This window comes from Tinamus guttatus, unplaced genomic scaffold (genome assembly GCF_059628265.1).
Source record: "Tinamus guttatus ecotype Peru unplaced genomic scaffold, ASM5962826v1 Tinamus_guttatus_pri_ptg000463l, whole genome shotgun sequence".
NCBI classification, from domain to species: Eukaryota; Metazoa; Chordata; class Aves; order Tinamiformes; family Tinamidae; genus Tinamus; species Tinamus guttatus.
Genome location: NW_028288997.1, coordinates 296954 through 322421, shown reverse-complemented (window position 1 = coordinate 322421; position 25468 = coordinate 296954). Strand labels below are relative to the sequence as shown.

General features: G+C 66.4%; 2 protein-coding genes across 2 annotated transcripts; both read left to right on the top strand.

The window, feature by feature from the left end:
* The first annotated feature begins 1055 nt into the window (after nucleotides 1–1055).
* On the top strand, nucleotides 1056–18159 carry ITGA3 (integrin subunit alpha 3). Its single transcript, XM_088532630.1, is given in 27 exon segments — nucleotides 1056–1105; nucleotides 1107–1208; nucleotides 7770–7891; nucleotides 8048–8130; nucleotides 9412–9661; nucleotides 9757–9840; nucleotides 10621–10828; nucleotides 11123–11316; nucleotides 11612–11700; nucleotides 11861–11997; nucleotides 12168–12254; nucleotides 12353–12420; nucleotides 12642–12778; nucleotides 13096–13242; nucleotides 13449–13546; nucleotides 13746–13911; nucleotides 14006–14074; nucleotides 14171–14250; nucleotides 14518–14595; nucleotides 14783–14885; nucleotides 14961–15131; nucleotides 15259–15372; nucleotides 16400–16513; nucleotides 16764–16862; nucleotides 16951–17076; nucleotides 17463–17617; nucleotides 18095–18159. Coding segments are annotated over 26 exon segments (3087 nt in total). The 3' UTR covers nucleotides 17574–17617; nucleotides 18095–18159.
* A 1757-nt stretch (nucleotides 18160–19916) lies between these two features.
* On the top strand, nucleotides 19917–25429 carry PDK2 (pyruvate dehydrogenase kinase 2). The gene is made up of 11 exons (XM_088532629.1): nucleotides 19917–20047; nucleotides 21328–21469; nucleotides 22529–22600; nucleotides 22902–23086; nucleotides 23314–23403; nucleotides 23705–23782; nucleotides 23863–23939; nucleotides 24070–24168; nucleotides 24283–24390; nucleotides 25073–25186; nucleotides 25289–25429. Exons 1-11 carry the CDS (start codon nucleotides 19930–19932, stop codon nucleotides 25427–25429), a joined length of 1224 nt encoding a protein of 407 aa, XP_088388755.1. The 5' UTR covers nucleotides 19917–19929.
* The last annotated feature ends 39 nt before the right edge of the window (nucleotides 25430–25468 follow it).

The following is a 25468-nucleotide window of genomic DNA, read 5'->3' as shown; positions in this document are numbered from 1 at the left end:
TGCACACACGCCCCTGTGCATGCACTCGTCGGTGCTCGTGCACCCCTGTGCACACATTCACCCACATGCACGCTGCTGTACATGCACACCCCTAGGCACATCCCTGTTCACACACCTATGTAGACATGTCATGTGTGCATGCACACTCCTGTGCACAGGCAAGCATGCACCTTTGCACGCACACACACACACACACAAGTGTGCGCATGCTCATGTGTGCATTCACACCCCTGTGCATGTGCAAGAGTGCGCCTTTGCACATGCATCCCTGTGCACATGCTCATTTGTGCATGCACACCCCTTGCACGCACACGAGTGTGCACATGTTCATGTGTGCACACAAACCCCTGGGCATGGGAAAAATATGCACCGTTGCATGCACAATGGTGTGCACAAGTTTGTGTGTGCATGCATACCCCTACGCACATGCAAGTGTGCACCTTTGCATGCACATAGGTGTACACACACTGGTGTGCGCAAGTGCACAGGGGTGTATGCATGCATGCCCTTGTGCACAGGCAAGTGTGCACCCTTGTACACACTGCTGTACATGTGTAAACATGCACCTTTGCAGGCACATGGGCTTGCACATGCTCGTGTGTGCACGCGCAACCCTGTGCATGTGCAAGCGTGCACCTTTGCAAGCACATGGGCTTGCACGCGCTCCTGTGTGCATGCGCGCCCCTGTGCACGGGCAAGCGTGCCCCTTTGCACACGTACGGACGCGCACGCGCGCCCGTGTGCACGCGCAACCCTGTGCGCGCGCCCGTGTGTGCACGCGCGCGCACGCGCGCCCCGCGGCGCGCCCCCCCCCCCCGCGCGCGCCCCCTCGTGCGCACGCGCGCACCTTTGCCCCGCGGGAGGGGCAGGAGCGCCTCCCTCCCCCCGCCCTCCCAGCGCGCGCAGGTGCCGCCCGGCCCGGCCCCTTTAAGGGGGCGGAGCCCGCCCCGCCCGGCCCCGCCCCCGCGGCCGCGCACCGGCTCCGGTGGGGCCCGTGCGGGTACGGGAGCCGGCACGGGCGGGTACGGGAGCGGGTACGGCAGCCGCCGTGGGCCATGGCGCGGCGCCGGGCGCTGCTGCTGCTCGCGCTGCTCCGCGTCGCCGCCGGACGTCGCCTTCCCGGTGCTCAAGGAGGGCGCGACCCGCGGCGCCTTCTTCGGCTTCTCCGTGGCGCTGCACCGGCAGAGCGAGCGCGCCCAGCGCTACCTGTGAGTGCGGGCGGCCGGGGGCGGCCGGCGGCGCTGCGGGCCCTCGGGGGGCGCTGCGGGAGCCCTGCGGCTCCCGGGGGGCTGACGGGGTCCCGGGGGTGCAGGGGGGGGTGGCCGCAGTCTAGGGTGGAGGAGGGTCCGGGATTTTGGGTGCTCTTTGGGGGTGCTGGTTCCCGGGGGGAGGGGGTCTAGGAGAGGGGGCTCGGGTGAGATGGGGCCCCCCGGGCTCTCGGTGGCGGCGAGGGGGCAACTCGGAGGACGCGGGTGGCCCCGTGTCCTGGTGCCGGCGTGGGGAGGGGTCTGTGGCCTGTCCCCCCCGCACGGCTCGGGCTGTCCCCTCGTTGGGGTATTTGGGGGTCCTATCCTGACCCCCCCGTCCCCCCCGTCCCATTCCCGGTGCCGGGCACGTCCAGGTGGAGCGGAGGCTGCGGGGGGGGCCCGGGGGTCCCCCTGCCCGCGGCTCCCGTCTGTCCCCGGGCACCGGAGCCTCCCGCCCGCCCCAATTCCCGCGCGCGGGGCCGCGTTCCCGCCCGGCGCCCGCGTTCCCGTCCAGCGAGCCCTTGGAAACCTGTTGGACTGTAATTCCTGCCGCCGAGCGAAGCCGCTGACAAAAGCGCCGCTCAAGCGGCGCCTCCCCCTCGTTAACCCCCCGCCGCCTCCATCCCGGTGCCCCCGCAGCCGCGTCCCCGCTTCCCTGGCATCCCGCGCGCCCGGAGGCGGCGGGAGCCGCGTGCCGGGAGCCGCAGCCAGCGCAGGGTTGGGTCGGGTTTTTCCCTGGCTTCGGGGCACGGCTTTTTGCTGGCTCACCGTCCTGCGAGCCGGAACGCGAGGCCGCAGGGGCCCCGCGGAGGCCGGGATGGCTCCGTCTTTTCCGTCCTGCCCGGCCCCGCGTGCCCGCGGTGGGACGGAGCCGCGGCAGCTGCAGCACGGAGGCACGCGCGCCGCATTCCAGGGATGCATTTCGGGCGCTGGGATGTTTTGCCGACGAGGAGGGAGCGAAAGGCTTCCCTGCGGAGCAGCTGCGGGGGCCGAGGAGCGGGTTGCGCATCCCGGGAACCCGGCCTTGCCGCGGATATGCGCTGCTGCCACCCGTGCCTGGCTTCCCCCAGCTCCGGAGGCGTTGGAGCAGCCGGCAGCAAGGCGAGGGACATGGAAGCAGGTTCCCGGTAGGGCCGGCAGCTCGCGGGGACGTTGGAGTGGCCATTGCTTTGTATCTGGAGCAGTCTGGGGACTCCAGGCCGGGCTGGGGGCCGTAATTCCCCGCTGCCCGCATGGCCGGCACGTGTCCAAGCACGATGTGGCCAAGGCTTTGCTGGCTCCCAGGGAAAGACTTCAGTGCAGGTAACTGGAGGCTTTGCATCCCTTTGGGATCCCTCCTCAGCCTGGTCCCGCTCAGCGGGGACTCATGGGTCCCCTCCGAGCCCTCCTGCTCCCTGAGGCTCCGTGCGGATGAGGCTGAGGTGAGCGGGGCGGCTCCCGCCTCGCTGAGGCCTCGCTGGGGCCGCGGGCGGATTTGGGGAAGAAGCTCTCGTGAGAACTCGATACCAACAGCCGCGTCCTGGCAGCCTGTGCGGGAGCACGTTCCCGTTCCGGGAACACAGGTCCGGGGACAGCTCTGCCCCGCTGTGTCCCATGGGCTCCCATGTGTCGGGAGCCGGGGACGGATCTGCCGTCTTGGGGCCACAAGAGGCCTGGAGCTTTTACCCCATCCATGGAGGCTGCTTGTTGTCCTGAAGAGGGACTTTGGGAATCGCGTCCAGCCTTTCCCGGTGGAAGCGGCGTGGCGGGACCCACGCAGGTCTCTCAGCCGCCGTCCCCAGCCAAGGTGGGGACAGATCTCAGCGTCCTCCCCGCGCACGGGCTCCGGGAGCCTCCGCTGCCCTCCCTGGTCCCCGTCCCGCTCCGCGGAGGCTCCGGGAGCCTCGCGGGGAGCCCGGAGGCCCCGTGCCCTTTGCTCGGTGCCGCACCCTGCGCGGGCGCCCGCAGGTGCAGCCGGGCGGGGACCGGAAAGGGACGTTTCCTGCCGCCTCTGTCACCTCCCGCGGGCTCCGCGCGCCCGCCACGGGCCGGGGACCGCGGCGGAGGCTGCCGGGAAGGCCCGCGCGCTCGGGCCCCTCTCCTTCCTAGGCTGAGTGCTTGTCCTGGGATCGGCAGGGACGAGAGGGATCCGCGGAGCTGCCGGAGATCCCCCCGCGCAGCTGCCGTTTCCGACCTCCCAGCAGGGCTAAGCCGGCTGCTTCCCGACCCTGCGCCCGCCGGAGCGCTGGCCCGGGGCCAGCGAGCGCTCCGGGGCCGGCGTCACGCGGGAGTCCCCTGCGCCGGGGCAGCGTTTCGGCTCCCGGCGCCGCGTTTGCTCCTCCCCGGCCGGGAGGAGGTGAGCGGAGCTGCCGGGCGTTATCCGGCTGCCCCAAGGACCGCAGGAAACTGCTGCAGGCTCCGTCACCCGCGCGGTGCCGGAGGGGACGGCAGCACCGAGGCCTCGGGCAGGAGGCAGCTCTGCTTCCTGCCTCGGTTTCTCTTCTCCTCTGGCACCTCGGGGACACCGGTGGCTTCGGAGGACCCGCGAAGTGTCCGTGTGGAGCCGGCAGCTCCCGCTGGCCGGCTGGGGACAGGGAGCGCGCGGCTGGCAGCAGCCATGGGTTAATTCCCGCTTATCCTCCCCCCTCCAGCTCCCTTCGGGGACTCGTGCTAATTCAGGAAACGCTCTCGTGTTTTTCTGCTGATTGCCAGGACTGCAAAACTCCCCCCTCCTCGGCCAGGGCCTGTCCAAAACTGCCGGGGCGCCTCAAGGCTGCGGCTCCTTGGCAGGCAGCGCGCGGCGCCCACGGATTGATCCGGCTCGCGCTGCCCCGGGAGCCTCCCGAGGGGATTTTCCCTCCCTCGCCCGCTTCCTTCCTGGCGCATCAGCGGATCCGGCCGCTCGGGGGTCCCGGGGGGCGGCCGTGCCCGTGGGCAGGGAGCGCGGATGGGAGCGCGGCCGCCTGCTCTTCCCCTTGAGCCTCCTTGACATCGTCACCCGGCGGGAGCCCCGCGATGGATGAGGTGTCGGATGGGCTGGATTCGCGCCGCCTCCCTCATCCTCACGCGCGGGCACCTCTCGCTCCCCCTAAACTCTCCATTTTGGGCCCGGGGGCTGCGTTTTGGGGCCGCCGAGGGCCGCGAGGCCGGGCGGGAGCTGTGCGTCCTCCTCGCCTTGGCCCCTGCCTCCGTCCTCCCTCCGGATTTACCAGCGTGGATTAGGCCGGGCCGCGGCCTCCTGCATTCCTGCCTCCCTCCCTTCCCTTCCTCCCCCTCCTGCTGCTTGTTTGACCATCCTGGAGTTTGCTCCGGCGCCCGGGAAGGACGCGGCTCTTGGAGCGCGAGGCCTCGGCTCCTGCTCCCGCAGCCCCGGCCTGGCGCCCTGAGCACGGGACTGGTGCCCCAGCAGCACCGGTGGCCTCGGAGCAGCACCAGGACTGGTTCCGGATGGGCCCCGGGCGTCCCAGCCGTTGATCCCGTCCCATGCCGTGATCGTGTCCCCCCAGCCTCCCTGCTGTATCCAGCGTCCCCAGCCTGCGGGTGGGCCGGCTGGCTGGGAATCCTTGGCCGGAGGCAGGGAGCCATCCCGGCTTTGGGTCGGCTCCCTGCTCCTGCTGAGCTTGGCCACGGAGCAGCGACCGTGGCCACGGTGCGTGGGAATGGCTCCGCTCGGAGCCGGGATCCAGCCCCGCTCCCGGCCAGGCCGGGACCACCCGCCTTGCCCAGGGGCTTCCTGGTGGTGGGAATGCCGGCCCTGCAAGGTGCGAGGGCCGCGCGACGCTCGGGAGGGACCGTCCTTGTCCCAGGAAGCCTTGGTGGCACCTGAGGGCTCCCACGGAACCATCCACGTGCTCCAAGGTAGAGCAGGAGCCTCCTGGGCTCTCCCGGCAGCCCTGAGTCACGGGGCAGCTGCACTGAGTCACTTCCCCTTGAGGAAAGAGGGGACAACAGCACCCGTTGTCCCCCGTGCCCTCCTCTCCCAGGAGGTGTGCTGGGAAGCAGGGAGGCGCATTCCTTTGGCATGGAGCATCCCAGGCTGGAAGCGCGTGGGGAGCCGGCAGCCTCCCCGCTCCGCTGGCCTCCGCGCCGGCGGCTGCTCCTTTTCCGGGCGCTTTGGGCACGTGGTGCCGAGGCGGGAGCGGAGCCGGGGGCCGCGGTGCCGCCGTTCCCGCTGACTCAGCCGCCGCGGTGCCCGGTGCCGGCGCGGGCGCTGCCGGGGGCCCCGCATTCCTCCCGCGCCTGAGTCACCCGCCCCGGCGCTGCCGGGACCTGCCCGCGCCGCCGGCCTCCCCGCGCGCTTCCCCGGCTCCCCTTTGTGCCAGTGCTCGGATTTGTACCCCCATTCCCGCCCCTGGGGACAGCGAGGTGACCTTGCCGCCGTTCCCTGCGCTCGCTGCCACCTCGGCGCAGGGACCGCGCTGAGGCCGGGCCCGCTCGCTCCACGAGCGCTACCTGCGCCTGGCAGGCGGCTCCCGCGCTCCGCGTGCTTGGAAAAGCTCTTCCCGTGCTGGCCATTGTCCGCGGGGCCCCCGAGGACTTCCCGACGGAAAGGCTGGCCTTTCCGGAGCCGGCCGGCACGCCGCGCGCGGCCACCGCTGCCACCGCTGCCCCGCGGCCGGGCCCCTTCCCGGCTGGTGGCACCGCTCCCTGCTCGCCCGTTGTCATTGCAGCAGGACGGGGGGCACCGTTTTGGGCCCCTCTTTGCTGGGAAGCCTTTTGCTCTTTCCTCGGCCTCGTGTGAAAGCACCTGGTGGGCGTCGATGCCCCTGGAGTCACCCGTGGGCCTCGCAGTGTTGGCACGGAGCAACGTTCCCTCCCGGACACCCCTGTGCGGCTCTGCAGTGACTCAGTGGGATCCTGATCCACGCGCCCCGGCCCCTGCCACCCCCCGCACCGCCGTCCCGTGCAGACAGGCCGCGACAAGCCCGGATTCCTGCAGGAAAGGGGCGAGCAGGAGCGCATCCGCGCGCCTCCGGCAGCTCCTCCGCGCCGCGCTCGGCTGCACCTTCCTCCCGAGCATCCCCTCCCTGCCCGGCCCCGGATCTCGTCCCCCCGCCGCCGTCCCCAGCTCCTGTCCCCCCCCTGCTGCAGCCCCAGCCCCGGGGGTCTCTCCCTCCCCTCGCGGCATCCGGCCGCGTGTGTTTATCCCGGCATTCCTGGGCGAGCCGCGCGCTGGCACGGCCGCGGGAGGCGGCGAGCTTGTCGGCCGCCCGCGGACACGACGCAGCTGCGCCGGGCCGGAGCTCAAAGGTTGGCCGGGAAGGGCCCCGGCTGTTTACACACGCGGGGGGCCCTGGCGTCCTCTTCCCGGCGCCGCCGGAGCCGGGCCGGATCGCTCGGCGCTCCGGCCGCCCGGGCGCTGCAGCTCCTGCCGTTCCCACAGCCCCGTGCGCTCCAGGATCGAGCAGCTTTGCCAGGAGCTCAGTGTGGGAATGGAGCTGGCAAAGCGCCCGTCCGTCCCGCTGCCCGGAGCGGGAGCCTTGTCCTGGTTACCCCCAACCTTGCGGCGCATCCATGTCCCACTGGACGGAGAGCGCCCACGCTCACGTCAGTGCAGGGAACGCCGCTTCCCGCTCCCGTTTCATCCTGGGAGAGCCATGGGGAAGGGCTGGCACGAGGTGCCCCGGGGCCGCGTTTTCTCCTGATTCAGCTCCCTGGAGAGCACCCGCTTCCCGGCACGGCTGGGACTTGGCTCCTCGCGCCCGGGCCGTGGCGAGGGGCCAGCCCGGCAGATCCCGCGGCGCTCCAGCTACCGGGGGAGCCCTGGCCCGCCATCCCCTCCGCGTTGTCACCATCCTGGCTCCCCCCCGGCTGCTTTCCGCGCCGCAGAGCGCGCCGGCGGCTTTGGGGACGCCCGGGCCCCTCACTGCCCCCCGGCATAGAATCATAGAATACTTAGGGTTGGAAGGGACCTCTAGAGGTCATCTAGTCCAACCCCCCTGCACACACAGGGTCCCCTAAAGCACGTGGCACAGGACTGCGTCCAAGCGGGTTTTGAAGATCTCCAGAGAAGGAGACTCTACAACCTCTCTGGGCAGCCTGTTCCAGTGCTCTGGCACCCTCACTGTTAAAAAAATTTTTCCTTAAGTTCATGTGGAACTTTTGGTGCTTCAGTTTGTGGCCATGACCTCTAATTCTGTCGGTGGGCACCACTGAAAAGAGGCCAGCACCATCCTCCTCACTGCCTCCCTTGAGGTACTTCTAGACACTGCTCAGGTCCCCTCTCAGCCTTCTCTTCTCCAGCTGAACAGGCCCAGCTCCCTCAGCCTCTCCTCGTAGGGCAGATGTTCCAGGCCCCTGATCATCCTTGTGGCCCTGCGCTGGACTCTCTCCAGCAGCTCCACATCCCTCTTGTCCTGTGGAGCCCAGAACTGGACACAATACTCCAGATGTGGCCTCACCAGGGCTGAGTAGAGGGGCAGGATCCCCTCCCTCGACCTGCTGGAGACGCTCTTCTTAATGCACCCCAGGATCCCATTGGCCTTCTTGGCCACGTGGGCACCCTGCTGCCTCATGGTCAGCGAGTGCCCTCGCTCCCCGCAGGCTGCTGGTCGGGGCGCCCCGGGACGCGGAGCCGCAGAACGGCACGCGCACGGGCGCCGTCTACGCCTGCCCGCTCACCGCCTCCGAGAGCGACTGCCAGCGCCTCGACATCGAGCTCAAGAGTACGTGAGTGCGCCCGGGCCACCGCCGGTGCCACCGCGGAGGGCACGGGCTGCCCGGGAGAGCCCCGGCGGGTCGCTGTGGCCAGGGGGGTTTCTCCGCGCTTTTCCCTGGCTCAGGAGCTCCGCGTGGTGACTCTGGCATCTCCCCTGCCTTAGGTGAGCCGGACAAGTACATCATTGAGGACATGTGGCTGGGGGTGACGGTGGCCAGCCAGCGGCAGCCCGCGGGGAGGGTGCTGGTGAGTCCCGCGTGTCACCTCTCCCTGTCCCTGTCCCCTTGGTGACAGACTGCACAGCTCGCCGCTCTGGCACGGTGATCGGGGCACACGGGCTGATGCTTCCGTCAGGCGGAGGGGGCAATGTGGGGTGGAGGGACCACCGTCCCGTGCAGTGACAGGGCAGTGTTGTGCTATATGGACCCTAACCCTGTGGCTAGGGTCCCTAGTGGGACCCCATGGCTAATGGCAGGGCAGTGTTGTGCTATATGGACCCTAACCCTATGATTACGGTCCCTAGTGGGACCCTATGGCTAATGGCAGGGCAGTGTTGTGCTATATGGACCCTAACCCTATGGCTAGGTTCCCTAGTGGGACCCTATGGTTAATGGCAGGGCAATGTTGTGCTATATGGACCCTAACCCTATGATTACGGTCCCTAGTGGGACCCTATGGCTAGCTGCAGGGCAGTGTTGTGCTATATGGACCCTAACCCTGTGGTTATGATCCCTAGTGGGACCCTATGGCTAATGGCAGGGCAATGTTGTGCTATATGGACCCTAACCCTATGATTACGGTCCCTAGTGGGACCCTATGGCTAATGGCAGGGCAATGTTGTGCTATATGGACCCTAACCCTATGATTACAGTCCCTAGTGGGACCCTAGGGCTAGCTACAGGGCAGTATTGTGCTATATGGACCCTAACCCTATGACTAGGTTCCCTAGTGGGACCCTATGGCTAATGGCAGGGCAGTGTTGTGCTATATGGACCCTAACCCTGTGGTTATGATCCCTAGTGGGACCCCGTGGCTAATGGCAGGGCAATGTTGTGCTATATGGACCCTAACCCTATGATTACGGTCCTAGTGGGACCCTATGGCTAGCTGCAGGGCAGTGTTGTGCTATATGGACCCTAACCCTATGGCTAGGGTCTGTAGTGGGACCCCATGGCTAATGGCAGGGCAGTGTTGTACTATATGGACCCTAATCCTATGGTTGTGATCCCTAGTGGGACCCTATGGCTAATGGCAGGGCAATGTTGTGCTATATGGACCCTAACCCTATGATTACAGTCCCTAGTGGGACCCTAGGGCTAGCTACAGGCAGTATTGTGCTATATGGACCCCATAAAACAGTAATATCCCAACGTATGGACCACTAGTGGCAGGCCAGCACTACTAAATGTGCCCCGATGCCCGGATCAGGGTAGGGGCAGCGTGTGGGCAGAGGCACCCGGTGTCCCGGGGCCGCAGGGGCTGTCGCGGTGCCGCGGGCGCTGGGACGATGCCCGGCTGTGCCCGCAGGCCTGCGCCCACCGCTACACGAAGGTGCTGTGGTCGGGCAGCGAGGACCAGCGGCGCATGGTGGGCAAGTGCTACGTGCGGGGCAACGACCTGCGCCTCAACATCAGCGACGAGTGGCAGACCTACCACAACGAGATGTGCAACTCCAACACGGACTCGGAGGAGAGCGGCATGTGCCAGATGGGCGCCAGCGCCGGCTTCACCTCCAACATCATCTACTTCGGGGCGCCCGGCGCCTACAACTGGCAAGGTGCGTGCCCGGTGAGCTCGGCGCTCGCGAGTGCCGCGGGCAGCGGGTGGCAGCAGGCTGGCGCCGAGGGCCTCATTCCTGCCCTGCCGTTGCAGGTACCAACTACGTGCTGCAGCGGGAGATGTGGGACCTGCACGACTCCTCCTACCCCAACGAGAAGAATGGCAACATCTACATAGGTGAGGAGCGGGGCCCGGGGCTTCCCGACCTGGGTCCTTGCGGGCGTTTGGGTCTGGAGGAGGTTTGGGGAATGCGGGTTTAGGAAGGAGGTTTAGGGAGGAGGTTTAGTGAGGGGGTAAAAGGAGGAGGTTTAGGGAGGAGGTTTAGGGAGGGGGTAAAAGGAGGAGGTTTAGGGACGAGGTTTAGGGACGAGGTTTAGGGAGGAGGATTAGGGACGAGGTTTAGGGAGGAGGATTAGGGAGGAGGTTTAGGGAGGAGGATTAGGGAGGAGGATTAGGGACGAGGTTTAAGGAGGAGGTTTAGGGAGAAGGTTTAAGGAGGAGGTTTAGGGAGGAGGATTAGGGACGAGGTTTAGGGAGAAGGTTTAAGGAGGAGGTTTAGGGAGAAGGTTTAAGGAGGAGGTTTAGGGAGGAGGATTAGGGACGAGGTTTAGGGAGGAGGATTAGGGACGAGGTTTAAGGAGGAGGATTAGGGACGAGGTTTAAGGAGGAGGATTAGAGAGGAGGTTTAGGGAGGAGGTTTAAGGAGGAGGTTTAGGGAGAAGGTTTAAGGAGGAGGTTTAGGGAGGAGGTTTAAGGAGGAGGTTTAGGGAGAAGGTTTAAAGAGGAGGTTTAGGGAGGAGGATTAGGGACGAGGTTTAAGGAGGAGGTTTAGGGAGGAGGATTAGGGATGAGGTTTAAGGAGAACTTGCAGAGGGACATGGGGATGTCGGGGGATTCCCCGGGGTGGCCATGTCCCAGCGGGATCCTGCCCCGGCTCACTGCGGGCTCCGGCCGCAGGGTACGCGGCGGAGATGGGCAGCGCGGTGCTGCAGCAGCGCGGCGTCACGGTGGTGTCGGGAGCGCCGCGCTACCAGCACACGGGCGCCGTGTACCTGCTGAGCCGCAGCCCGCAGCACACGCTGCAGAGGAGCCTGCTGCTCCGCGGCCACCAGGTCGGCTCCTACTTCGGCAGCGCCGTGGCCCTGGCCGACCTCAACAACGACGGGTGAGTCCGGCGGCGCTGGCCCTTCCAGCGCACGGGCCCTCCTGGGGCAGCCCCTTGCTCAGAGGGTCTTGGGGGGCACAGCGTGGGGTGGGGATTGTCACCCATGCTGGGAGGATCTGTCATTCTGGGGGGCTTTGGGCTCGTTTTGGGGCTCCCGCAGCTCTTTAGGGGATTATGTCTTCCTGTGGAGAAGGGGTCCTTCTGGGGGTGTCTCCCCCCCTGTCGCAGGGGGACGCTGGGGTTTGTCAGCCTGGGTGTCCCAAAGGGCCTGTGATGAGTGCCTTGTCCCCGCAGGTGGCAGGACCTGGTGGTGGGAGCCCCCTACTACTTCAAGCGCAAGCAGGAGGTGGGGGGGGCCGTGTACGTCTACATGAACGAGGGGGGCGACTTCAGCCCCGAGCCCAGCCTGGAGCTCACCGGCCCCAGCTACTCGGCCTTCGGCTTCGCCGTGGCCAGCATCGGCGACGTCAACCAGGACGGCTTCCAGGGTGAGGGGCTGGGGGCCCCCCGGCACAGGGGGTACCCCAGGGTGCACGCCACGGTGGGGCTGGGCTGCCTATGGGGTGCAGGGGGGTCTTTGGGGTGTGAGGGGATCCCACTTGGGGGGTGTAATGAGCTTTGGGGCAGTGGAGGTGTGTGGGGAAGGCTCGGAGTGCACAGGAAGGGATGGGGGAGTATCTTGGTGTGGGGCATTCAGTGAAGGAAAGGGGTGGGTGAGACGGGATGGGGAGATCGAGGAGCAGCCCCTACCCCATGGGACCGACCGTTCTCTTCTCCCCGCAGATATCGCCGTGGGGGCTCCTTTCGAGGGGCCTGGCAAGGTCTACATCTACCACAGCAGCGCGGAGGGTCTCTTGGACAAACCGCGGCAGGTAACGGCCCCGGGGCGCTCCCTCAGCCGCACAGGGGGTCTGGGCTGCCTCTGAGCATCCTCCTGTCCAGGGCTGGGATAAGGGGGGTCTGCAGATCCGTGGGGAGGATGGGGTGGTGCCGGGCAGCAGGAGACACCCCATTCTGCTGTTACCCCCCCAGGTGATCAGCGGCTCGGATCTGGGTCCCGCCAGCATGCGGACCTTCGGGTACTCGCTTAGCGGGGGGCTGGATGTGGACGGTAACTCCTACCCCGACCTTCTGGTGGGCAGCTTGGCAGACAGGATTGCCCTGCTCAGGTAAGAGAGCAGGGACCGGAGCACATCTCACAGCCCCCTGTCCTGGCACGGCCACCTCCCAGCCCTGGGGACTGTCCCTGCCTTTTCCAGCACCCGGCTTCTGCTGTGGGTGCCAAGGGGGAGGCTGCTCCCATGCTGGAGGCTCAGCCGAGCCCTGTCTTGCTGCCCAGAGCTCGCCCCGTGATCAACATCCTGAACAAGACGCTGACGGTGAACCCCAGCAAGGTGGACCCTGCCCGCTGCACCCCCAGCTCCTGGTGAGGGCCCCGGTGCGGCTGGTGCCACCCGTGGCGCTGGCACCGCGGGCGCATGAGCTGCGGGGTGCAGCCCTGCTCACAGCCCCCTTGCCCTGCAGCATCAAGGTGACCGTCTGCTTCTCCTACAACCAGAGCGCCGGCAACCCCGAGTACAAGGAGACCATCCGTGAGTGCGCGGGGGAGCAGGCGGGACCCACGGGAGTGGGTCTGAGGATGAGGCCGGAGGGGACACACTCGCGTGCAGGGGGTGCATCCATGGGGGAGGATGCAAGCTGTTCACACACACGTGTGCGGGGGATGTGTGTGACTGTATCCACGTGTGCGTGTGTGCAGGGGGACACACCGTTGCGTGACCCCCGTGTCACTGCTCTCCCCCGCACCCGGCAGGCCTGGAGTACACGCTGGAGGCTGACAAGGACCGGCACCCGCCCAGGGTGAGGTTTTTGGAGACGCATTCTGCCACCTACCGCGGCATCTTCCGTATGCCCGACACCCGCTGCGAAACCCAGGAGCTGCTGCTGGTGGTGAGTGGGTGTGAGCGCGCGCCTGTGCACCCGGCCGTGCGCCTGTGCGCGCTACAGGCTGCTCTGCGCGTGGTGCTGGAGCAGGGAGACGGGACGGGACACGGTGAGGTGCACAGGCTCCTGGAGATGGATGGGACAGACATTTTCCAGCAGGAAAAGAGGTCTGAATCCAGGCTGCACCTGCAACAAGTTTGATGCATCTCATGGGCAAGGGGATGGAGCAGGAGCAAGTGTCCCTAGATGTGGCCGGGGGCTGCTTTGCTGTAGCTGGACAGGGAGAGCATCAACACTCTCTTGTGTTTTCCTGCATCCCACAGGAGAACATCCGGGACAAGCTGCACCCCATCGTGCTCACCATGAACTACTCACTGGTGGAGAAGCCCAGGACCTTCCAGCTGGGCCTCCACTCCCTCGATGCATTCCCTGTCCTCAACGCGGACCAGTCGCATGAGAACGAGACTAAGGTAGCGTGGGGAGCAGGCAAATAGGCTGGTTGGGGCATCCAAGGGACATGGGAGCACTCCAGGCTGTGCCCATGCCTCAGGGTCCCCATGTCTAAATGGCACAGACAAATCTCCAAGAGCTGAGCTGTGAGTGCCCCTCTGAGCCTGGCTTTGTGCTGGAGAAGACTCAGGGTGGGCACTGACACAGGGACATCCCTGTCCCTCAGATTGAGTTCCAGAAGGAGTGTGGCACAGACAACAAGTGCTACAGCAACCTCCAGCTTCAGAGCAGCTTCGTGAATGACCAGAACCAGCCCCTGCCCAGGTGAGCACTGGCAGCGCCAGGTCTCCGTCCACCCGTCCTGTCTGCTGTGCCATCCCCTACCTGGCTTGGGTCACCCCTTGGCCACAGTGTCCCCATCTTGGCATGTGCTAGCGTCTCCGTCACACTGGGGTGGATTTATGGTGAGTGGCACCGTGCAGGCACCCCTGTGCTGAGCGGGGCCGGTCTCTGCTCGGCGCAGGCTGAACGGGACCCAGGTGCTGCAGTACAGCCAGGACATGCGGAAGCTCTACCTGAGCGTGAACATCACCAACAAGCCCAGCACGGCCTCCAACGGCGAGGATGCCCACGAGGCCCTGCTCAACGTCACGGCGCCTGCAACCCTGCTGCCCTCCTCCGTCCGCCCGGTACGGGATGCCCTCCCCGCTCTCCAACTGGAAGAGGGGCGAAGGCCCCAACTTGGCACTGCCAGGAGGTTCCTCACACTCTTCCCCTCCGCAGACCGGGGCCTGCAGCTTTGGGGAGACGGTGCTGTGCGAGCTGGGCAACCCCTTCAAGAGGAACCAGAGGGTGAGCGCCCTCCTCAGCCCACCCGAGCGCTGCCCGGGGACCCTGCGGGCAGGCAGGGCTCTGGCCATGCTACTCCAAAGTCCATCTGTGTTGCAGGCGGAGCTGATCATCGTCTTCGAGGTCATTGGGATCACACTGGACACACGAGAGGTCTCGGTGTGGCTGGACCTAACCACGTGAGTGTCCCTGGGCGGCAAGGATGGTTTGCTGGGAAGCAGGGGCTGGGGAAAAGATGCCTGGGAGGATGTCTGCTCCTTTTCCTTCCTTTTCGGGGAGAGCACGGCCGTGTAGCAATAGCCCCCTCAGCTGCTCCACGAGGGAACTGGCAACCTGTGGAGTTGCTGCTGAGCGCAGCAGGGCTCAGGAGGTGGCAAGACGAGGCCACCCGCCGGCTCGTGCTGCTCCGTGGAGGGAGACGCTCACCCTGGGGTGCTGTCTTGCAGGCAGAGCACCCAGGAGGACCTGCAGCCCGTGCTGGCCAAGCTGCTCGTGGATTACAGCATCCAGTCATCGCTGAAAATGTGAGTGCAGCAGCACTGTGACCATGTCCGTCTGTGTCCCCCCCCGGGTACTTGGTGGTGCCCGGAGCCAGCGCAGCCCAGGGCATCCGCTAATGGGGCACATGGATGCCCCAACCTCCGGACCCAGGGATGCTCCCTCCTTTCTCGGCCCCTTTCACTGTGTGCATCCCCCTTGTCCTGTCCCCAGAGTCACCTCCCACGTCCAGTCGTACTTCAGCGGGACGGTGGTGGGCGAGTCGGCCATGCGCAAAGAGCAGGACGTGGGCAGTGCCCTCAAGTTCGACTTCCAGGTGAGGCCGGCGCGCAGCGGTGAGCTTGGGGCAGGGCCAGCCCCGTCCCCGGTGCCACCAGCCTTGGCCTTGCAGGTGACCACCAGGGGGGAGTCGCTGGGTGCCCTGGGCACCATCCTGCTCGGTTTCGAGTGGCCCTACGAGATCCCCAATGGCAAATGGCTCCTGTACCCCACGGAGATCCTCATCAACAGCAACGAGACCTGCCAGCCCCCCGGGGGAGTCATTAACCCCCTCAACCTCACCGTGAGTGTCCTCAGCGCGGCTGCTCTAGGGCAGGACATGCCTGTGCCTCCGCTTCAGGATTCCCAGGCCTGTCCCCTCCTGTTTGCTCCAAGCTGCGTGGGCTCTAACAGGGTTCATTGCTCTCCAGCTCCTGGAGGACAAGCTCCTAACGCGGCAGAGACGCGAGCTGGGGGCATCGCAGCCGGCCGAGCCCCCCATCACTCTGGCCACTGCCAAGAAGGCCAAGTCAGAGGTGGCACTGGTGAGTGGTGCCCTCCACCCGGGGACAGGATGTTTATGCCCCTGCACGCACGGTTGCAGACCAGGGACGCGGCGCACGCTTCAGGCTGCAGCCGCTGGGCGGCAGTTGTCCCCTGCGCGCGGTGACATGCGCACGGCAGCGACAGCGACACGCAGCAGCGTGGCCTGCCCTACAGGCTGCGTGCACAGTCACAGCAACCCGCCCACGCACACGCGGCTGCGGCTGTTTGTGCACACCGCGCACAGTGACTCGTGTACCCTCGGCACACAGCGTTACGTGCGTGTGCAGCACAGCGTCACAGCTACACGCGTATGTGTGCAGCGACACCGAATTGCACGTGTGAACACACGTGCAGTGCACCCCTCTGTAGTCACACAGTGCAAACACACACCTCTGAAGGCCGCACACACAGAGCTGCACACCCGTGTAGTTACACATGTGGAGTGTATGCAGTTGTAGCCACATACAGTTACACCCCACAACAGCATGCAACAGGCACAGCCGCACACATGTGTGCAGTGATGCAGCTGCATGCACAGTTACACCCCGCTGCACAACAGCATGCAACAGGCACAGCCGCGTGTGTGTGCAGTGATGCAGTTGTCACATACACAGTTACACCCCGCTGCACAACAGCATGCAACAGGTACAGCCGTACACGTGTGTGCAGTGCTGCAGCCGCATGCACAGTTACACCCCGCTGCACAGCAGCATGCAACGGGCACAGCCGTACACGTGTGTGCAGTGATGCAGTCACATGCAGTTACACCCTGCTGCACTACAGCATGCAACAGGCACAGCCGCACACGTGTGTGCAGTGACGCGCTTGCTTGCACGCACCCAGGTGTAACTGCACACGTGTGTGCACAGTGACACACTCACACACACCGGCTCCCCGTGCGTGGCATGCTGCATGGCCAGGGGCTCTGCAGACCCTGTGTGCCCCCCTGAACCCCCCCAGACCCTGTGTGCCCCCCAAGTGCCCCCAGACCCTGTGTGTCCCCCTGAGCGCCCCTTCCTCTTGCAGAGCTGCTCCAAGGGCACTGCCCATTGCATCTGGTTCGAGTGCCCCGTGCACGGCACCCAGCACCCCACCTACTTCAGCATCCGCGCCCGCGTGTGGAACAGCACCTTCATCGAGGTCAGTGCTGGGGGGGCCTTTGGGTGCTGGCGGGGCTGAGCTGGGGATGCTGCTGAAAGAGGGCACTGAGTTTGCCAGGTCTCAGCTCAGTGACTAACACCCATCCCTCGCCCTGGTGGCAGGGGCTGGAAGGGGAGAGGTTGGCATTGGCTGCCCGGAGATGGGGTCTCCTCTGCTCTGGGACTCGTGGGGCCACCGAACAAGTGCCAGTGGCAACCCCCAGACCCTTCCACTGCCCGTGTGCCTGCAGGAGTACAGCAATTTTGACCGGGTGAAGGTGGACGGCACCGCGACGCTCTTCCTCCGCACCCACGTCCCCACCATCAACATGAGGAACCACACGGTGCGGGTGAGTCGCAGCGGGACGGGCTCTGGGGCGGCTGGGAGCTGCCCCCAGTCCCACCTTCCCCCAGTGAAGCTTTTCTCGGCTTTTCCAGTTCTCCGTGGACGTCGACTCGGAGCTGACGGAGGAGCAGCCGGCCGAGATCGCGCTGTGGTTGGTGCTGGTGTCCGTGGCGGCCGGGCTGCTGCTGCTGGGGCTCATCATCCTCCTGCTCTGGAAGGTGAGCCCGTCGGCGCCGCGGCGGTGAGGCCTGACACGCTCGTGTCACTGATGGCTGGTGATTCCCCAGCTGGATGTGGGCTGCTCCCGGATGGCTCCAGGTGGTGAAACTCAGGCAGAAGCGTGAGAAACTGTGTCTGGATGGGGACATTCCTGACCCCCTTCTCTGGCCAGGGGGGTTTATATGGGACCAGTCCGCTGCTGTCCCCCAGTGGTGTCCCCAAGGACGAGCCATGGGCAGTGCAGCTCTTGGCCTGCTGCTGTCCCCCTCCCTTCTCCATCGTCTCCCAGCCATTCCCTGGATGCAGCCGCTTCCAGACCGGAACGTTCCCACCCCCTGGGCGCCTTGTCCGTGTCCCCTGACCCGTGTCACCTCCTTCCTCGCAGTGCGGTTTCTTCCGGCGGGCCAACACGCGGGCCATGTACGAAGCCAAGGGCCAGAAGGCGGAGATGAAGATCCAGCCGTCTGAAACGGAGCGGCTGACGGACGACTACTAGGGGGGGCAGCGCCGTTGCCCCCGAGCGCCTGCTCCACCCGCTTGGTAATGCCCTGCTCCCCGCGGCCCCCGCCGGCCGCAGCGGGACCCTCCTCTCCAGCCTCCTCTACTCTCCCTTCTGCTGCTCCATCTCTCCCTATAGGGCCCTATAGGGCGCCCGTAGGGTGCAGGGTCTCGGCGGGCATCTCCCTCCAGCCGCTCCAGGGCGTTTTTTCCATTTCTGTCTTGGAGGCTGCAGGCTTTGCTGGCCTCTGCCTCCGGAGGGCCCCGGACCGGCTGGGATGGAGGCCAGAGATGGCCTCCTTGGGACACCTGCCTCCCCGGCGGGCTGCGGAGGTGAACGGCTCGCACGGAGCAGAGGATGAACCCAAGTGCGTGGCAGGCGAGGGGCCCTGTCCCCCTTGGCTGCCTCCGGAGTCTCCGTTTCCATTTTCCGTCTGTCTCCGGCCTCTGGTTTCTGCTCCCGCCTTCTCCCATCTCATCCCCACGTTCACCCGCTCCTTCCTTCTCCCTTCCCCGCAGTGCGACTTCTTCCAGCGGACGCGCTACTACCGGATCATGCCCAAGTACCACGCGGTGAGGATCCGGCAGGAGCAGCGCTCCGAGCCCGGCGGCCTCCTGCCCCGCCGGCGCAAGAAACACTGGGTGACGAACTGGCAGGAGCCAGAGAAGTACTACTGACCCCCCCGGCCCCCCGAGCCCGGGGGGCACCGCAGCCCGTTGTACTTTGCACAAGGGGATTTTTCCCTGCCCGCATCCGGCTCCGCGCTGCCCGGGGCCGCGTTCCCGGCGCTCGCTTCCCGCTGCGTGTCCCTGTGCTCTCCCGGCACGGCTGAACCGGGGGGGCTGCCGGGCACGGGGCTGAGCCCCACGGGCCCCCTCCTCGATGCCCTCACTGCTGCCGGCACCGGTGCCTTCGCCCCCCGCCCTGCGCCCTTGACACGTCCTCGCGCTTTGGGACACGCTCGCATCCCCCCCGGTGCCTCTGGGGACCACGGGAATGACCCGCTCCGCCTGTCCCCCCTGCCTGTGGCGGGGCGCACGGAGCCTTCCTCCCCTGCCGCCTCCTCCTCCTCTCCGCAGCGGCCTGATCCCGCACCTTCCTCTCCCTGCTCCCCATCCAGCTTCGGGGCTGGCACGGCCTTGGCACATGCAGAGCACCAGGAAGGGACCCTCCAGCTCTGCTGTCCTGTCCCGGGGGGTCTGTCCTGCCCCGGGGGGTCTGTCCTGCCCTGCTGCTGCCAACGCCGCCCCCGGGGTTAAGTTATTCCGTGTCTCTCGCGCGCGTTCCCGTGTGGAGCTCCGGAGCGCGGGCAGTCGGTACTAGGGCCCGGGGGCGGCGCGTCCCCCGCCGCGGGCGCGTGCTCTGCCCCGGTGCCCAATAAAGCCTCGCTCTGGGATTTGTAACCTCCGTCCTCCTCCGTGTGCCCTTCCCGGCCTGGAGCGGGGGCTCTGGGCTCGGAGGTGGGCGGGAGAGGGGGGTGTCGGGGGCCGTTGCCCCAAGTGCGCGAGGATAACGGGAGCAGGAGAGGGGGAATATGGGGAAGGGGAAAGGGAGGGAAGATACCCCCTGTGGAGAGGGGGAATGGAGGGAAGATACCTTGGGGGAAATTATCTTGGAGGGGGTAGGGGTATCAGACGGGTAAATACCCGGCTGGGCAGGGACAATGAGGTATAAGTAGTTGGGTGGACAGGGGCAGCAGGGCAGTAAATACCCGGTGGACAGTGGGTAGCAGGGCAGAAACACCCGGATGGACGGGGTAGCAGGGCAGTAAGTACCCGGTGGATAGGGGTAGCAGGGGGAGTAAATACCCAGTGGACAGGGGTAGTAGGGCAGTAAATACCCGGTGGACAGGGGTAGCAGGGCAGTAAGTACCCAGGTGTACAGGGACAGCAGGGCAGTAAATACCCGGGTGGACAGGGGTAGCAAGGCAGTAACACCCGGGTGGACAGGGGTAGGAGGGACAGTAAACACCTGGGTGGACAGGGGCAGCAGGGCAGTAAATACCCCGTGGATAGGGATAACAGGGCAATAACACCCGGGTGGACAGGGGCAGCAGGGCGGTAAATACCCGGTGGACAGGGGTAAACACCCGGGTGGGCGGGGCTAAGGCAGGGCCGGGCACCTGCGGGATAAACCCCCGGGTGGCGCCGAGCGCGGCGGGCACGAAGGGGTGCGGGCCGCAGGGGGCGGGGCCGCAGGGGGCGGGGCCAGCGGGCGGGGCGCGCGGCGATTGGACGGCGGGCGGGGTGTTTGCGCGCGGCGCGGGGCGGGGCCAGCGCCGGGCCGGGGCCGGCGGGTCGGGACCGGGACCGGGACCGGGGGCTCGGGCCGGCCCGGGGCCGGGACCGGGGCCATGCGGCTGCTGCGGTGCCTGGCGAAGCGCGCGGCGCTGGCCGGCGTGCCCACCTACATCGAGCACTTCAGCAAGTTCTCGCCCTCGCCGCTCTCCATGAAGCAGTTCCTGGACTTCGGTAAATACCCGGCCCCCCTCCCGGGCAAATACCCTCCTTCCTCCTCCTCCTTCCTCCGGCTCCCGGTCCGCACCCGGCCTGGCCCAGCCGAGCTCCTATGCCCCGCCCCTCCGCTGGAAAACACCCGCCTCCGGGTAAATAACTCCCCCTTCCACCATAAATACCCAGGGCAGCGGCTGCTTTGAGCAGGTACTGCCATCCCGCACCCTCGCCCCGTAAACACCCGGTAAATAATCCCCCTCTTCCCACCCTCATAAATACCCAGGTTGAGGGGCTGGCTGTTCCGGCACTGCCCTCAGGGAGAGATCCCTGGTAAATAACCAGGTCTGGGGAAAAATCCATTTCTGAGGCAGTTGTCTCTATATACACCTGCTTGTGGAAATATTTACCTGCCTTATAAGTGCCTGCAGGGAGATACTTCTGCTGGGGAAAGGCCTCCAGCTGGGTAAATACTGCCCTGGGTAAAAACGGGTGCCCCCCGGCCATGCTTACCAGGTAAATACCCCCCGGGTAAGTACAACCTCAGCATCGCCGGTGTCCTCCAGGCTGGGTGAATACCTGCCAGCTGCAAACCCTGTCTGTGCTAAGGCCAGGGCATCTCCTGGCCCCTTGCACCGCTGCCGGGTAAATAACCCTGTGCACAGCCCTGTGCCGTACTCACCCGGGTAACTATTCCCCTCCTGAATGCACTGTCCAGGGACAGCCCTTCCTTGCCTGCACAGATGGGTAAATACCCAGCCCAGGGTTTCTCCCCGGCCTGTGCAGCCCCGGTGGTGCCCGCTGGGGACTACCCCGGGTAAATACCCGAACGGGGCAGGGCTCCCGCTGCCCTTCCCTGGGGTCTGCAGCCGCTTCCCGTCCAGCCCTGGCTCCCGCTGGCTGCTCTAAGGTCACTGCTATATTTACCCATGTCCCCTGGGCGCTGTCACCCGCAGCTGCGCCCGCGCTCGGGGGCTGCAGCTCCCGGCTGCTCCGTGTGGGAAGGGGGATCTCGGGCCCTGGGGCCGTTTGGGTGCCCCCTGCACTGAGGGTGCCCGGGGGCTCCCAGTTTGGGCTCCAGTGGCTGAATGGGCTGCCCCGCAAAGGGGCTCCGCTGTGTCCCCATCCTGTCCCCTCTCCTTGGATCCCTGCTTAGCCGAGCACAGAGACCTGCTGCTTCCCGGTACCCCTGCTTGCACCCTGCTGATAGAGGGACTGAGCTGGCTCCGTGTCACACTGTGGATCCTCTGCTGTCCCCTTACCCCCCTGGGTGTCACACACACGTCCCCCCTTTCCCGCAGGCTCCAGCAATGCCTGTGAGAAGACGTCCTTCGCCTTCCTGCGCCAGGAGCTGCCCGTCCGCCTCTCCAACATCATGAAGGAGATCAACCTGCTGCCCGACCGCGTGCTGCACACCCCCTCCGTGCAGCTGGTGCAGAGCTGGTGAGCACCCATGGGTGCTGCCACCCGCGCAGGGCCCGCCGACGCCACCTGCCTGGCTCCCATCGTCATCATCGCCGTTGCTCGTGGGGGTCCCGCCGCCGGTCCCAGCGCTGTCACCCATGGGGTGCTGCTGTAGATCCACCAGCTCTGAGGGTCCCACCACTGCGGGGGCCGCTGCCACCGTGGGCCCTGCCCTCGGCAGCAGGATCCCCACAGGTGACACTGCTGGTCCCGCCACCGCAGCTCCCGCCACCATGGGTCCCACTGCTGTCACCTGCATGGGTCCCGCTGCCACCGCAGGTGCCACCGCTGCTGCTGACTCTCCTCCTGGGACATCCAGGAGGACTTGCTGGGACGGGGAGGGGGGAATGGGGAAGGGCCAGGCCAGGCCAGTGCCACAGGGAGGGTGTCCCCCTGGGCAGGACCCCCGGCCCTCTGGGGCAGTGACACCAGGTGCCAGACAGGGTGTCCCCAGCCCTGTGTCCTGCGCTCGCCTGCTGTCCCCACCAAAAGGACAGAGCCAGCCCTGCTGGCCGGGTGTCCCCATCCCCGTGGGGGGCGGGTGGGGGAAGGCTCCGCATGTCCCTTTAAGGGCTGTGTCCCCCTGCCAGCCGGCGGCAGCTTGAACCTTATCCCAGTGCAGCCACGTGACGAGTTGTTTGTGCAGCGTTCTCAGCCCCTGCCGCCCGCGACGTGGCCGCTGCCAGCCCGGCCCCACAGCCAGGGCCCCCTCCCAAAGCCCCTCGGGACTGGCGGCACTTGAGGGGGTCCCCAAAGTGTCCCCTCTTGAGCTGCCCCCAGGCCTGTCAGTGGGGCTGTGCCCCCCGGCTGCTCCCATCCCTGTGTCCTTGGGGGGAAGGCGCTGGGATCGACTTGGAGGGGGGTCCTACAAGCTCATGGTGGGGACTTGGCAGGGGTGCCCCCCTTTTTGGGGTGCTGAGCCGCCTCTCCCCACTTGGGAGCAGCACCTTTGGGGGCACCTTATGCCCGGGGGTCCCCAGGGTGCCCTGTGTCTTGGGGAGGGGGTCCTGAGTGGGAGGTGACCGACTCCTTCCGCAGGTACGTCCAGAGCCTGCTGGACATCATGGAGTTCCTCGACAGGGACCCCGAGGACCAGGCCACCTTGGGACAGTAAGTTGGGGGTGGCAACCTGGCATCCTGGTGACGTCCCTGGGGTGTCACCTCCTCCCAGGCTGGCTCTGGTGAGCACTGACATTGTCCCCGTGTCCTGGCATGTTGCACCGTGTTTTGGACCCAAACTGCCCCTTTGCCTACCCAAAGAGGCAACTTGAACATCCTGGAGCCACCGGAATCTGCTCCAGGTTTTCCCTGGTGCTCCCTGCTCCAGCCCTCGGGGAAACCTGGCCTGGAATACAGTCTCCTGCCCGGAATGGGTGTCCCGGCTGGCTCTTTACCTCCCCTTGCTCCCTAGGTTCACGGACGCCCTCGTCACCATCCGCAACCGGCACAACGACGTGGTGCCCACCATGGCACAGGGCGTGATCGAGTACAAGGAGGCCTACGGGGACGACCCCGTGTCCAACCAGAACATCCAGTACTTCCTGGACCGCTTCTACCTGAGCCGCATCTCCATCCGCATGCTCCTCAACCAGCACAGTGAGGCCCTGTCCCAGGGGTGTCCCCAGGGCATCTTCCCACTGCTCCCAGGGTCCCTGCTGGCCCTGGGTGCCCCCCAAACCCCGGGCATCCCCCTTGCCCTGCCAGCTCCCGGCGTCCCTGCCCATGATGCTCTCATTTCCTGCCCTTGTCCCCTGTGTCCCCCTCGTCCCCAGCCCCGAGCTGGGGGTCCCCGGGCTGGCCTTGACGCTGGTGTCTCCCCGCAGCTCTGCTCTTCGACGGCAGCACCAACCCCGCGCACCCCAAGCACATCGGCAGCATCGACCCGCACTGCGGCGTGGCCAACGTCGTGAGAGGTCTGTGGGGCGCCAGGGATGGGGGTGATGGGGGTCCAGGATCCTTAATCTTTTCCTTGCCCCGTGGATCTTCCTGGTTGGGAGCCATCTGTGTCATGAGTTGGGTGGGTCTCAGCCCAGCACGCTGCCTGAGGTCCCTCGTGCCTTGAGGTTGCTCCGGAGGAAGCCGGGAGTTTGGTGGATCTCCAGGAAGGCGGGAGATTTGGCTGTCTGCAGAAGGAGGGCCCCAAATCCACCTCCACGCTGGGGGGAGTGGGACGGGGACACGTGTTGACTCCTCCGCTTCTCCCCTGCGCCCCAGACGCCTACAACATGGCCAAGCTCCTGTGTGACAAGTACTACATGGCCTCGCCGGACCTGGAGATCGAGGAGGTGAACGGTGAGGCCGGGGGCGGCCTGGGGACTCTCGGGCGGCTCGTTGGGGCTTGGGGAGCCTGATGGCCCCTCTCCTCCCCGCAGCAAACAACTCCAAGCAGCCCATCAGCATCGTCTACGTCCCATCGCACCTCTACCACATGCTCTTTGAGCTGTTCAAGGTAAATCCCCGCATTGCTCTGCAGGACCTGCCGCTGCCCAAACCCCTTGGGGACAGGCAGGGTGGGAAAGTGTGGCCAGGGGGCGCATGGGGGGCCCCCCGATGGCCACTTGGGTCCCCTTGCCCCGCAGAACGCCATGCGAGCCACGGTGGAGAGCCACGAGAACAGCCCGCGCCTCCCGGCCATCAAGGTGATGGTGGCCCTGGGCGAGGAAGACCTCTCCATCAAGGTGCGCGGGGGACCATGCTGCCACCGCCGGTCCTCGCAGGGTGACACTGTGTGTCGGGGAGGGTGGGAGGGCGCCGGGAATGCGGGACTTTACCCCCTCCGCCGCCTCTTTCAGATGAGTGACCGGGGCATGGGCGTCCCCCTGCGCAAAATCGACCGTCTCTTCAGCTACCTGTACTCCACCGCTCCCACCCCGCAGCTGGGCACGGGGGGCGCCCCCCTGGTAGGTGCCATGGGACCCGCACAGCGCCCGGGTGGCTGCTGGGGGGGACTTGGGGGCACCTCGGGGTGCTGGGGTTTGGCCTGGGGATGGTGGGAGGTGGCATGGTAACATCAGGTCCTCCCCGGAGGTGGCGGGGTGACACTAGGACCCCCCTGGAGGTGACATGGTGACACTAGGACGCCCCCGGAGGTGGCGGGGTGACACTAGGATGCCCCCGGAGGTGACATGATGACACTAGGACGCCCCCGGAGGTGGCGGGGTGACACTAGGATGCCCCCGGAGGTGACATGATGACACTAGGACCCCCCTGGAGGTGGCGGGGTGACACTAGGACCCCCCTGGATGTGACATGGTGACACTAGGACCCCCCTGGAGGTGGCGGGGTGACACTAGGACGCCCCCAGAGGTGGCAGGGTGACTCTAGGACCCCCCTGGAGGTGACATGGTGACACTAGTACCCCCCTGGAGGTGGCACACCAATGCCTAGGGTGGCACGGAGCTGTTTGGGGGTGGCACGGTGTCTTCGGGAATGCCGCAGCGGCGTTTGGGGATGCCTGGAAGCAACGCGTTGTCTTCTGGGGCTGCTCGGGCTGGCCTGGTGACATCTGGGGACGCTGTGGGTACATCCCTGGGTGCCGGGCACAGATCCGAAAGACCCTAACCCCATCGTGCCCCCCGGCAGGCTGGCTTCGGCTACGGCTTGCCCATCTCCCGCCTCTACGCCAAGTACTTCCAGGGCGACCTGCAGCTCTTCTCCATGGAGGGCTTCGGCACCGACGCCGTCATCTACCTAAAGGTGCCTTTTCCCCCCGTCCCTTTCCCTCTGCGCTGTGCCCGCTGGGTCCCCAGCCCTGCCGTGGCCGCAGGGCTGTCCCCAGCCACCCGGTGTCCCTCCCAGGCCCTGTCCACGGACTCGGTGGAGCGGCTGCCCGTCTACAACAAGTCGGCGTGGCGGCACTACCAGGCGAGCCAGGAGGCCGGTGACTGGTGCGTGCCCAGCACCGAGCCCAAGAACACGTCCACCTACCGTGTGCCCTAGCCCTGGGCCCAGCTTCCCGCACGGGCTGGAGCTGCCCCC